At 31.9% G+C, this 12828-nt stretch overlaps 1 protein-coding gene across 2 annotated transcripts in view; it reads right to left on the reverse strand.

Moving 5' to 3' along the window:
- Positions 1 to 7736: 7736 nt before the first annotated feature.
- The window catches only part of LOC123720428 (serine proteinase stubble), a 96929-nt gene continuing 91837 nt past the window's right edge, over positions 7737 to 12828 (reverse strand). For both annotated transcript variants that reach the window (XM_045677027.1, XM_045677026.1), the window contains exons 9-10: positions 11739 to 11888; positions 7737 to 10695 (exon numbers count right to left, since the gene is read on the reverse strand). In XM_045677027.1, the coding sequence (XP_045532983.1) occupies positions 10558 to 10695; positions 11739 to 11888 (288 nt within the window). In that variant the 3' untranslated portion in view covers positions 7737 to 10557. The remainder of the gene's footprint in view (positions 10696 to 11738; positions 11889 to 12828) is intronic.

A 12828-nucleotide genomic window follows, 5' to 3' on the forward strand; every position in this document is an offset into this window, starting at 1 on the left:
ATTTGAAGAATGTTTTACTAGTGACAAAAAGCTTACGTACCTGACCTTTAATCATCTTTAATACTCCTATAATGCCGACAAGGCTCAAACTTCTGGTAGTGTTAGTGTCCATGGGTGGTATCACTTAACATCAGATAAGGTAATGTGAACAACTCCTGCCTGTTTCAACTGTTCTATTAAAAAAGGCTGACCGATAACTTCACTATAACTTTGCTAAATTTAAATTCGTCTACGTAGATTATTTGCCACAACGGCCTCCTAAGTGTAAGCAACAAATATGTTTATTTATTAGTAATATTACAGATAACATACATATTATACAACAAAACACTTAGACAATTTACAAAGCCAAAATAGATAGACAATATATATGAAATAGAAAACATAAAATAGAGGAAAACTTTACATTAAACAAACGCCAATTAATTCTTAATATTTCAAAGAAAAATCTAATTTGCTACTTAAGTTTTAACGTTTATTATCGTGTCAAACGGGACAAACAACGATAGATAATGTTTACTACATTCAGAATTAGAAAAGTATAAAAATAACGTCGAATATTATCATACATCGTTTCTAGAACCATCTAAATTAATTATTTATGTTTTGAGTATCGTCTAAACTTAAACAAGACGGGCTCTAACCATAAGCTGTATACAACATGAATTATGTACTATAATACTTGTCTACGTGTGTGGTCTGTATGTGAGCGATTTTTGAGGTTGAGTTTTTCGCTGGGCAGCTCACCGTCTTATAACGATTGTAGTATGAAGTAGTGGCACGCACCTAAAATCTCTCTTTAACGGCTAAATATATTTCCAGACAAAATAGGAATATGCATAAAAAAAGTATTAACAATATCCATAGCTAAATCACCTGCATCATGATCACACCCTCACTTTAACACCACACAACACAGCTGAATTAGGTATTACGTGTAACAAAATGTTTATTAATTTTTCCTTTCGTAAATGTTGGTATTCTTTTAGCTATATCTTTAGTATAATTATTTTTTGTTGTATATAACTTATATTAGCTGTGAAAGTGGAATATCCTCCACCCATTCGTACCAAATATTTGGCAAGTTCTCATTAAATTTCAACTGTTTTTTCATGAGGTAATAATAAAAAAATCTTTATACTTATATAATATTTACTTACAAATAAAGTCTAGAAGAAAGTCTTTACTAACTTTCAACCTCTCGTTGACTATTACTTCTACACAGCACCAAATCGTTGGCGTTCCAAAACGACTTTACTCCCATATAACTTGTTTTTATATATGATATGCCAAATGGCCAGGAGGCTCACCTAATGTTAAGTATTACAGGCGCCCATAAATACTCAGATTTCAGGCTCGCAAGTGAAATATTGGTTGCCAGCCTTTTAAATATTGGTTGGTTTCTGAAAGGACCCTAAGTTGAATTGGTTTTGAAATACATTAGTGGGGAGCTGGTTCCACATAACATGGTAAAAATTGCCTTAAAAAACGTTCAGTTGCGGAACGATGGACGTCGAGAATATTATACTAAGCTACCTCTAATCTAGGGATTGCGAAAACTACTTAATCGCTATAAGTATAGCCACATATTCTACGTGACTGTTCTAAGGTAACCTTATTTTGATATTCATAGTTAGATTATTATTATAACACTATTGTAAAACGCATAACACGTGTCTATGACAATTAAGCATTATATAAAATTAAATTGTATTAACCATAGATATTTGGTTTATAATTCAGCCTACTATGAAGCGACTTTGTTTTCTATTCAAATTTCTTAAATATTTTTAAGTTTTTCGCTCCAGCAGCACGTGGGCACTGCTACATATGTACGAGCATGTAGAGCAGTGTTGGCTTAGTAGATGCGAATCATATCCCTAATCTCGTAGGTTCGATTTGACTTTCTTTCTCTGTGCGCATTTAAAATACGCCCCAAAGAAAGGTTTCTTCACAAAAAAAGTCGACGGCATGTGTAAGGTACAGGAGGTCGATCACCTTCTTGCCTGTTCGATTGACAAATGATCATGAAACAGATACAGAAATCTGAGGCCTAGACCTAAAAACGTTGTATCGCCAGTGATTCTTTTATTTAACATGTATGTACCTGTGCACAAGTGTGTGTGCAGGCATAAGTACCTTCTCCTATAAGTCTCATAGTCCGATATAAAAGACATCAGCAAAAATTATAATAAAAATTTGTTTCTTGTAGAACGTGTTAGAGTTGCCTTGGTCCCGGGGTTCAAACCCGAAATAAGCTAGTCTGACATGGTTATCACTAAAGTAGTGGAAGCATACAGTATAACAAAAAGTGCAAGCACGACAAAGCTCTTAAAAGCTCCATTAAAAACCAGTTGAAACTTTAATAACATGCACATTGAACTCAAACAAAGAATGCACCAGAAGGCACTAATGTTATTGTGTACTTAGCTTAGAGTACTCCATTACAGTAAAAGTTCAATCTGGCTTTGATAACTCCGTTGGACGATAACAAAACTTTCAGATAACACCGTTCAACTTTCAAGGCTAGTAAGTTGTGCTGTAAATGACTTTAACAATTTAGCGCTATTTATTTCTTCATGTGTATGATGAATGAAACACAAATGTGTTGCTGAAATATGTATTTTAAGAAACTACATTTTGAGTTAGTTATTTTACTTGAAAACAATCACTTTTATCATATTTCTTTTATAAAATAACGCTATTAAAATTTATACGACAGGCCTAAGCTGGCGTATTTTCCACAGAGTAACAAACAAATTAAATGAAACATAATAATCAATAATCTAAAGATTCTCATCTAAAAAATATCATTATTTATTTACATTTGTATAGAAGTTTAAGTGTGACAAAGAACGATATGCTGGCGGTTGAATGAGGATGGCGAAAAAAAATTCCACTACTTAAGACAATTTTATCAGAATGAAATATTTATTAAATAAAGTTATTTACGTTATAATCCGAAGTTCTTCCTGAAAATAGTACTACTATAATGTATTTCTACAAGGGTTTTATTTAAAGGACTAATGAACATTTAAAGACGATTCCTATTTTTGGAACTAATAAATATTGTTCTTTGTTAAAATAGCTTTTACACATTAAGAAAAACACTCCTTGAACGGATTAAAGCTATGTATTATTATTAAAAAGTCACCGTTACCATGCACGCTGAAAATCACGCGAAACGTCGGAAAAAATAAATTAAAATTTAGAATTATGTAAATAACTATAAGTTTTTAATAATAATACATAGATTTAATCCGTTCAAAAAGTGTTTTTACTAATGAATATTATTTATTTATTTGTTAACTAGTGCGAACAGTGTGCTCATATAATGCTTTTAAAATAATTTATAAACAAAATGAAAATGAAAAATGGAAAACAGTCATGAATACACACACAATAAATAACAAAATAACCTAAGAGTCAAGCGCTAACAGAATCTCTTCCTATAAACAGGATGGGCGGTTGGAAAAAATATTCAGATCGTGAGCGCCTTGCAGCAGATAACACACTAAAGCCATTCTATTTAGCGGAGCGTAAAATCCTACGTAGAGCGCAAAGTAACACACTGAAACGAATGGGTAAAATTCTATAAAGATAAAAATGTTGCTTTTAATTTAAAAAGAACTTTAAATAATGTACAAATAGATTCAATGTAACCGCAACCGTCATCGGTTGATGTAATTGTGATTGATTTGTTATTGCATTTTTCAAATTAATGTTAACGAGACTTTTAATGAAAACAAAATAAATCAATGTTCATATAAATTCAAGAACTTAATATGTTCAACAACGCAACACAACAACACCTTATCCGTAATTGTGCGTAATAATTGTAAATTTTTTTATTGTTTACAGTAATAATACATATTGCATGACTTGAGTTAAGTTCGGTGGCGCTGTTTGAGGATGTTCTAATAAATGTTAAATGAAACTCTTTGTCTTAGTCACTAACTTTTGAAGTCACTCGGTGTCAAGTGACTTCAATTGTTTAAAACATGAGCTTATAACTTACATTAAATTAAGGGGGGTTGCAACGCTAACAAAAAACTAACTTGGCTTATTTAAGTGACGCTTAATATTAAGTTAACACTTGGACATTACCGGAAAAAAGAATGTTATATTACAATTTATGCGTGTGGGAAAACCTAAAGGGCTCATTTTGAATTTAATTCTGAGATTGCTAACATTTGGTTTGCGCTTTCAATTATTTGCTCAAATATATATCTTAACTAATGTTAGGTTACATAACTTGAGCTAAGAAAATAAAAGTTCTAAAGAATAAATGAAGTGATAGAATTGCATCGTTACGAAGTGCACGAGCAAAGGAAACAATTTTCTGCTTGGAGTCCTACAAGAAATCGTCACATATGAAGTAATACATTTTACACCACCTACATAGAATATAAAGTTGCATAGTGTATAGTATGTGTTACTATAGCGTATTTATAATATTGAAAGCCTCTATACAAATTGTTGTTTGTATTTGTAATTTTATTATAGAATATGTAGGCACCACATAATAATAAGAAAAGCCAATTTAGTTTCCAATCATTAAATAAATACTGCATAGATTTTTTACATTTTATAATTCTATTTGTTATCCTATATATCCTATTTCCTAGCTACCATCAGTACCGTAACCCCTTTGAGGGGTAAAACCTTACTCCTTACAAGTTACTCAGTCCATGGCCTTCTTTCTCAATTCACTTCCAACTGCAATATTTCCTCTATCTTGCTTTTTTGCGGGCGCCCTCATCTCTTTCTTCCCTCTGATCCTTTCCATATGGAAAGTTAGCTAACTATATAGTTAGCCTTTAGAGACCATATTTTACCTATGTATCTTGCTATGTGCCCCATAGGGAATGCAATCCCGATCTCGCTAGATCCCGTGTAATTTTTCGGGATCAATCTCGAAGCATAATATGACGAGATCCCGTTCGAGATTGACGGGATTGGGCTGCAATGGTCAGCGATTCTACACACATCCGCTCGGGACGCTTCACGCGACATTGCACATTACATAGGGTACATTGCAATGGACATTATATGCCGGTTAGCAGATAGCACTCTTGAGACACTTTAGAAGATACTCTTTTTTTAGAAGTTACTTTCAAAATCACCAATTTTAATCTCCTTGAGCTATACCTACTTTTGTTTTGATTATGTTCATGTAATTTAAATTGTTAGTTGTTTAGTTCGTAATATTAAAGGATAAAGGCTTTTGTTTTCTTTCAAATAATATTTTATTTTAATTAGCCTCACTATCACAAACATGCAGTTTTCATCGTATTCAGTCACGTGAATTATTTTTTTAAACTATACGAGATCCCGAAAATTTCGGGATCCCGCCGGATTGATATTTCTAATCTCGCGGGATCTCGAATTCACGAATCAATCTCGAGTCGGGATTGCATTCCCTAGTGCCTCACCCATTGCCATAAGGGTTTTAGGGCATAATCTATTATATATATATTATCGCTTTTTATATTGTATTTTTTAAATTTTTGAGTTGGATGTCCACGTATGGCAGCCGTATGTAAAAGTAGGTAAGATACAAGTGTCCAAGACAATTTTCTACAGTCTGTAGGTTAGTTGACGGTGTAAAGTGAGTATTACTCATTGAAGTATTGGATAATTTGAAATAGAATTTTATATTATTAAAACCGTACGTAATCGGAAACATGTTTTTGAAATTTGGAATGTATTCGTGCCATAATAAGAGACAAAACGCTAAATTAACTTACCATATATCAATGCTCTAATTCAAATTAGATATTCATTATAGTTATGGTCATTGTTGGCCATTGGGAATTTCATCAATGCTATCTCCAACTAATTACCAAATTGCTATGAATTATTAGATTCTAATTAGTGTTGGCCGGCTCTAATGACTATAAGCGGTCGAAACTAGATTATTTCAACTGGAAACCACAATTGTTTCACGGCGAATTTTAATTCAAATTGTATTAAAATTGGAATGTTTAAAATTAATCAACTTGATTTGAATACAATATCATTTGAAAATTGTGTTTGGTTACACTTTTAGCGATGTAGCATTTCTAATTATTGGAAAATATTTTACAGAAAACAAAAAACGTCTGTTGCCTAGCAACGACTACTTACACAAATAACTACAGTCGATGTCACAATTCTGATATATTATTTTCAAGAGGTACCTACTAAACATTTTGGATTACGGTTTTGTCTGTAATGTCCTCTTTCCCTTTTTCGTTTCATTGTTAATTACTAAGTAGAAGGTATTTAACGACCTACAATCTACGTTGACGTGAACCCGAACAGCTATGGAACTTATTCCTACCACTGAAGATACTAATATCAACACTATATCGATCTCAGCCATTCAGGCCTGACTTGCCAGAAGATTGAGGATGCTTCCATAGGTTGGAGAACCCGTTAAACCTGAACTCAAACCATACAGATATCCTGAGTGGTGTACACTCGGTTATATTTGAGCTTTATCTACATAAATAAAACAACGTAACACGGTTTACCCCGTCAATAATTTAAGAATGGCTGCATAGATTTCGATGTTCAATGATTGTATGCACACTGGCTCCAAACAGAAGGAATTAAAGAAAATTGTCCAGATATTCGAATACAAAGACAAAAATTCTGGAACCGAATTATAAACATGTATAATGAACAAATGTCGAATCGAATATTTAAATATACAACTTTATCTAATTTACTTGACGGACTGTAATTCGTTTCTTAACTTTTCTTTTCTTTCGTGCATGTTTTAATTTTCTATAATGTAGTAGTAAAACAAAGTTGGAAATAGATCTTATTTTTCTTAAGTAAAAAGAAGATCAGTCTACCTAATGTGCGTTCCAATCCAAAATAGTTATCTTGCCGATAATAGAACTTTCTAGTTATCAGAACTACCTGACACCTAATTGACTCCCATTCGCACTTTTTGAAACCTATATGACGCATTTCATACTGATTGTCTCAAATGCAAAGTGAAGTTTTCAGGGTCTCTTTTGATATGGGGCTGCGTGTCTGCACAAGGTGATGGTGGTATGCAGTTTCTGGATAGTTCTATTAATGCTGTGAGGTATCAAAACCTTTTGGAAGAGAATTGACTGCCCTCTGGAATAGAAGCATTCCTTTATTTTTCAACAGGATGGTGCTTCCTGCCATACTGCAAGGACAACAAAGACCTGGCTACTGGCGAAAAGCATCCCTACAATCGAATGGCCGTCTAACAGCCCGGACTTGTAGCCAATCGAAACCGGTGGAAAATGAAAAGTTTTCCGTAAAAATCCATCAAGATCGAAGAGCGACTTAAAAGCTACACTCTTACATGTTTGGGAGTCAATTACGCCTGAGGAGTGTGCAGCGTTGGTTGTAACCATGTCTCTTTGCATTAAAGCTGTCATTGAGAACAAAGGCGACACAAATAAGTGTAGACGAACTATTTTGCGTGAGTGTCAAGGGTAGACGAATACTTTAGCGTTATGTTTTAAGAATATTTTTTAATTTTTTTGTTATATAAAGCCATAAAAGAATTTCAGTTATGTTAAAATTAACTTTTAAATGTTCCTAAAATTATTGTTTACTTTTTATTAAACGTTCTTAATTATTTTACCAATATTTACTTTCTATATTTTACGCTTTGCACTAATTCCATACTAGACGCACTATTTTGCATCGGGGCTCGTATTCGGCATTATGTTGAAAAATAAAATACATAATTGTTCTTGATATTTAATAATTAACAATATAAACGAACAATCAACATCATAGACTTCGGTACGTATTCAAACAATATATATTATAATAAACATCACCTTTAAGCTAAACATAAGCAATTATTACACTGTGATTTGGTAATGCTCACATTTATTACATAAGCAAGCCTAAATATTAAAATAAATTATATACAATGCGCATAAGTAATACTGTATACAAAGAAGGCAAGAGTACTTAATTTTATGTATTTAAATAAGGTTTATTTACATAATTACGAAAAATGGATAACTAATGGTTAAATTTTAGTTTACAATATTAAAATATCTTAAAATTCACAGATCGCCCCAGCACGTAACTGAATTGCAATATTAAAAAAAATCTATATAATTGATCGAAGATCTTACACTATCTTAATCATAAATCTTAAGCTTCAAAAGCTTCCTCGTCGCTTTTGTGTCGGTTTACAACAATATTCTATTTGTAACTTATATGTAAAGTTATTATATAATTTATTCATAATAACTAGGCATAGAAGTTACATATATACAAAAGTTGACTGACATTGTATAAAGTCTCTATTAATCACAATTTGACAGAAAGAGACAAATGCGTACTTCAGTCAAAAGTAATTCGATTCAGTTTGTGTGAATAAATGGGAAAACCTCTAAGCGTTTAATAAATGTAACGATACGATTTTTTTAATAATATAAATAGTAAAATAAATATCAGTTTAGATTTTCAAAATTTTTGTTTTTGACTACACGTATATAAATTGTTACAAGAAATAATACTAATAATAATAGTCCTAATTGACATTTATGTAAGACAGTTACATAAATGTCAATTAGGACTTTGTGTATATACATTAAAACCAGATTAATCCGATTACGCTTTAATTGATTTTCGTTTTATATCACACCCTGAAGATTAAAATACGTCTAAGCATAATTTATACAGATGTCTTAAACTGAGTTTCTTAGGGCTGAGAATGTTTAACTAAATATGAAACAGTGTCACGTTCCGTTTGATTGTGATTGGCCAAGCATAGTGTAACACGCGTTGACAAGTGACACGACATGATATGACATCCCATTGTCCATTCACAATGAAACGTACGGTCTCGTGTAACATCCCTTTGTAGTTTGGTTTAAATCAAAGTATATAGGCGTTTATTAAGTAGAAGCGTGCGACACCGCTTAGCTTTTGCGAACATACAGTGTCTCGCAGTAACGAGTTCTGCATAGCTCCGGTGTACTGTCCTTTTAATAAAACGCCTCAGAAAACGTTAAATTCAATCAACATTTTTGAAGGTAACTGTCATCTGACTTAACAGACTACGCCAAGTATAATAACGATAATGTCAGGTGGAATATATTTTCGTTACAATTTGAGAAACACAAATAATATTCGAAATAGTAACGTTTCTGATTAGGTTCTTACGTGAACCATTCAACGTTACGTTTTGTTCGTGCCAAAGTGAGAGTGCGTGTCGTTTAGTATTCGATAAGTTTTTGAACTAGTACAGTGTTTTCGTCTCCGTTAATTCCATGTTCATTTAGAGTGTACCTATTTTGAATCTATAAGGTTTTTTATTTACGTATATCTGAAAAAAAACTAGATATAGTTTGATTATTTCTGAATCTCAAGATGAATTCGTAATCATGATTATCCAAATACTTTAAGCAAGTATCTTTACAAGTTACTTTTATAGGTCAAATAGATAAGGAAATATATATTTTTGGTTTTAATCACGCTAATGGTCACGCTAATGGCCAAAATTTTATCCAGGGGGTAAAATAATTTGAGTCCCAGTTCCTAGAACTTCTAGAGATATCTACATATACATACTTTCAAATGTTCACGTTCAAACTGGCTGGATATAAATAATTTAAAAAATATATTTTTGTATTTCGAACGTTTTGTAGAAACAGCTCAGTCGGCACTTTCTCTACGACGTACACATTTTGAAGATTTATCATTGCCCTCTGTTTTCAGTCCCGCTAATTAGATTAACACCCCAAGCGAAAATTCAATTTCTCATGAAATATATAATAATGTTTTACGTCATTTTGTATAATACATTTATAACGGATTGTGAATCTTTTGAGTTTGATAATTGTTATTCTCTTTAGACGTCTTCATATAAAGCATTCTAAATGCTATAATTTAACTAAAATATAGTAATCCCCATATAATGCGGACCGTGTTATATGAATTTGCGTTGCAGCAGTATTTTCGTAAAACCTTTTTTTGAACTATTAAAAAGCTAGGAACGCGAATTTAATAATATATAGTTTAATTTTATAACAACATAACTGAAACAAAGGTGCAAATGTACGCAACATTAATTATGTACTTGAAAAATCATAAATTTCACATGAGAAAAAAATACCGCGTTATATGGGCACTTACATCGCGTTATACGTAAACGCGTTATACTATACTAGTTCAGTCAAATTCTGTTACACATGAACACATGAGTACATCAGTTAAAACTATATACTCAGAGTGTTTATGAACGAAATTCCTATACGATTTTTTTTACTGTTCGCTGCATTATAAAAACGTATTACGTAATGACATTTACGTTTTTAGTAGTGACTACACACTACTAAAATCAGCCGTCATTGGTGTTCAAGGAAGAAAAATACGCAAAAATAATTTAAATATATCTTCTTAATTAGAAGTTAACTTGACGAGTACTCTTCAGTCGTGGTCAGCAAGATATGAATACTTCAATTCTGCTTTAAAAGCTTACGATGAATAAATAAATTTATCACAAATAATAAGAATAGGTTCCTCTTAATGTATAATATTTAAGTCCCAAATAGTGTCTTACGAGTTAACCGTTTGCAGTATCCACGGTACGAACTTGGATATCCTTGTGCAAACGCCTGGAAGATTCGCTTCCCCACAACCAATTCCCCAACTGATGATACCGGCTAAGAAGTATCTATGGTCCTTCCCTTTCACCTGAAAATGATATTTATTTATAATTAGTCTTACGGCTACACCATAAATAAAAAAATTCTTGTGTCACAATGTTCGTTCGTTCGAAACGGCTCGTCCGATTCTTATGATTTTTTTAGGATTCAAAACATAATTGCTGTTTATTTCAAGGAAATGTAAGGTGTAAAACAAACACCACCGCGAGTTTTTGATTAAACGATTTCTTTTTTAATACAACTCAATATAAGCGAGGATTATAATAACATTTTTTATTCATGTAACTAAACATGACAAATAAACAGTATTTACAATTTACAAGTACAGAGTAATAATAAAACATATTAAAAATTCATAATAATAAAATTAAAACAAATTTAAAATATTTGGTCCTTGTGGTAGTGTACCTTTAACGCCGGCAGCATTTACTTTCTGTATTGCGATATTTATGCATTGAGCGAGGAAAGCTATGTACCGGTACTATGTACCAGGCGCCAATAAGAAATATTTTATTTATTCTTTGACAGGATTAAGACAGTGTGGCTTCTATCGAGTATTACCAGTAATAAATAATAATATATCGGTAATAAATATTAATAATAAATTTTATTTATTTACAATTTATAAAGATTTTTACAGAAGACAAAACTTAATAAAAATAAATAAATCAATGGCGCTACAACTTTTTTTTTAAAGTCTTGGCCTTAGATTTCTATATCTGTTTCATAATCATTTGTTAAACTTTTAGGTGATCAGCCTTCTGTGCCTGACGCACGCCGTCGACTTTTTGGGTCTAAGGCAAGCCGGTTTCCGGGAATCGAACCTACGACCTCAGGGGTGAGAGTCGCACGCTGAACCGACTAGGCCAACACAGCTCAAAGGCAAAACTTACTAACTCATTACATCTATTAAGAAATAGTATTTTCCTTATATATGTCTTTTTATTATGATACACTTCGAAAACCCCTCGACTTAGACCAATCCTCACATTAACAATTTCAGCATACAAACTTTTCTTTAAATTCTTTTAATATTTTCCCTGGTGTGAAAGGAATAATACAAGTGTTTACCTGGAGGGGTCCTCCAGAATCTCCCTGGCAGGAATCATGTCCCCCTGTCTCGTGGCCGGCACAGAGGAATATATCAGGAATGAACTCATGCCTGCCCGCGCGCAGGAACATTGACTTGCAACGCTCGTTCGATACTATTGGTACTTGGACCTGTAATTATGTTTAAAAATATAATAATTTGAGTTTGTTTAAATAAACCGATAACAAAATAATTCCGTTTAAATATACTTTATTTCGCAAAGAATTATATTCACTTAGGGAGAAAATTTAGAGTAGGTTAGGTGTTATGAAATTATTTGAAAATAAGCTATATAAAATAAAAATATTTGTTTCTAACAATATGTACAATATTATTTGCAACAATAGTTTAAAATTAAGATTAATATTACGGCATTATTATTGAATTGTATCTGGAACTCTGTTTTAGTACATTTTTGTTCATATAAAACTAATTTAAATATTCATACAAATTAATTCCTAAAATTAAGTATATTTATGATCAGAGTGGTTCATTAAATTATTTCGCAAAGTTGATAACTTAATAGAAAGCATATTGACTATGTTTGCGTCAAAAAATGTCATTTAGTTTTTAGTTGTAAAACATTTATTCTTATATCATGTATTTTTTAAGTTATACTTCTTTTGGCGCGTTAATGAAAAATGGTGAGAGTTAATGAAAACCGACACCTTGAAGTTTAACTAGATAATGCGTTATAATAAAACTTTTAATGTACTACCTTTCTTCCTTACCTTATACCTTTCTTTCTATTATTACTGTCGTTTTTAATACAAACGTAGAACAAAATTTTGGAAAACATTTTTATCTCGTTATGCCAAAGAAGCATAACTTCTAACGCGTGTACAAAAGTACATTCAACATATTATTTTTGTGTGTCCTCTTAGGTGTCTGACGAGCTTAAAGAAGCTAATGGGAAGATTGAGAGAAAAATGCTCAAGATGAGAGAAATGGAGTCAGTTACGTGTACTCTATACATAAAAGGGCCTTAAATATTTGTTTTTTTGTATATAAATTTTTAAGTTTGTGTATCTATTGTAAATATGGATGAATGTTTCAAGGAATAAATAAAGC

The sequence above is a fragment of the Pieris brassicae genome, chromosome 2 (assembly GCF_905147105.1).
Source record: "Pieris brassicae chromosome 2, ilPieBrab1.1, whole genome shotgun sequence".
NCBI classification, from domain to species: domain Eukaryota; kingdom Metazoa; phylum Arthropoda; class Insecta; order Lepidoptera; family Pieridae; genus Pieris; species Pieris brassicae.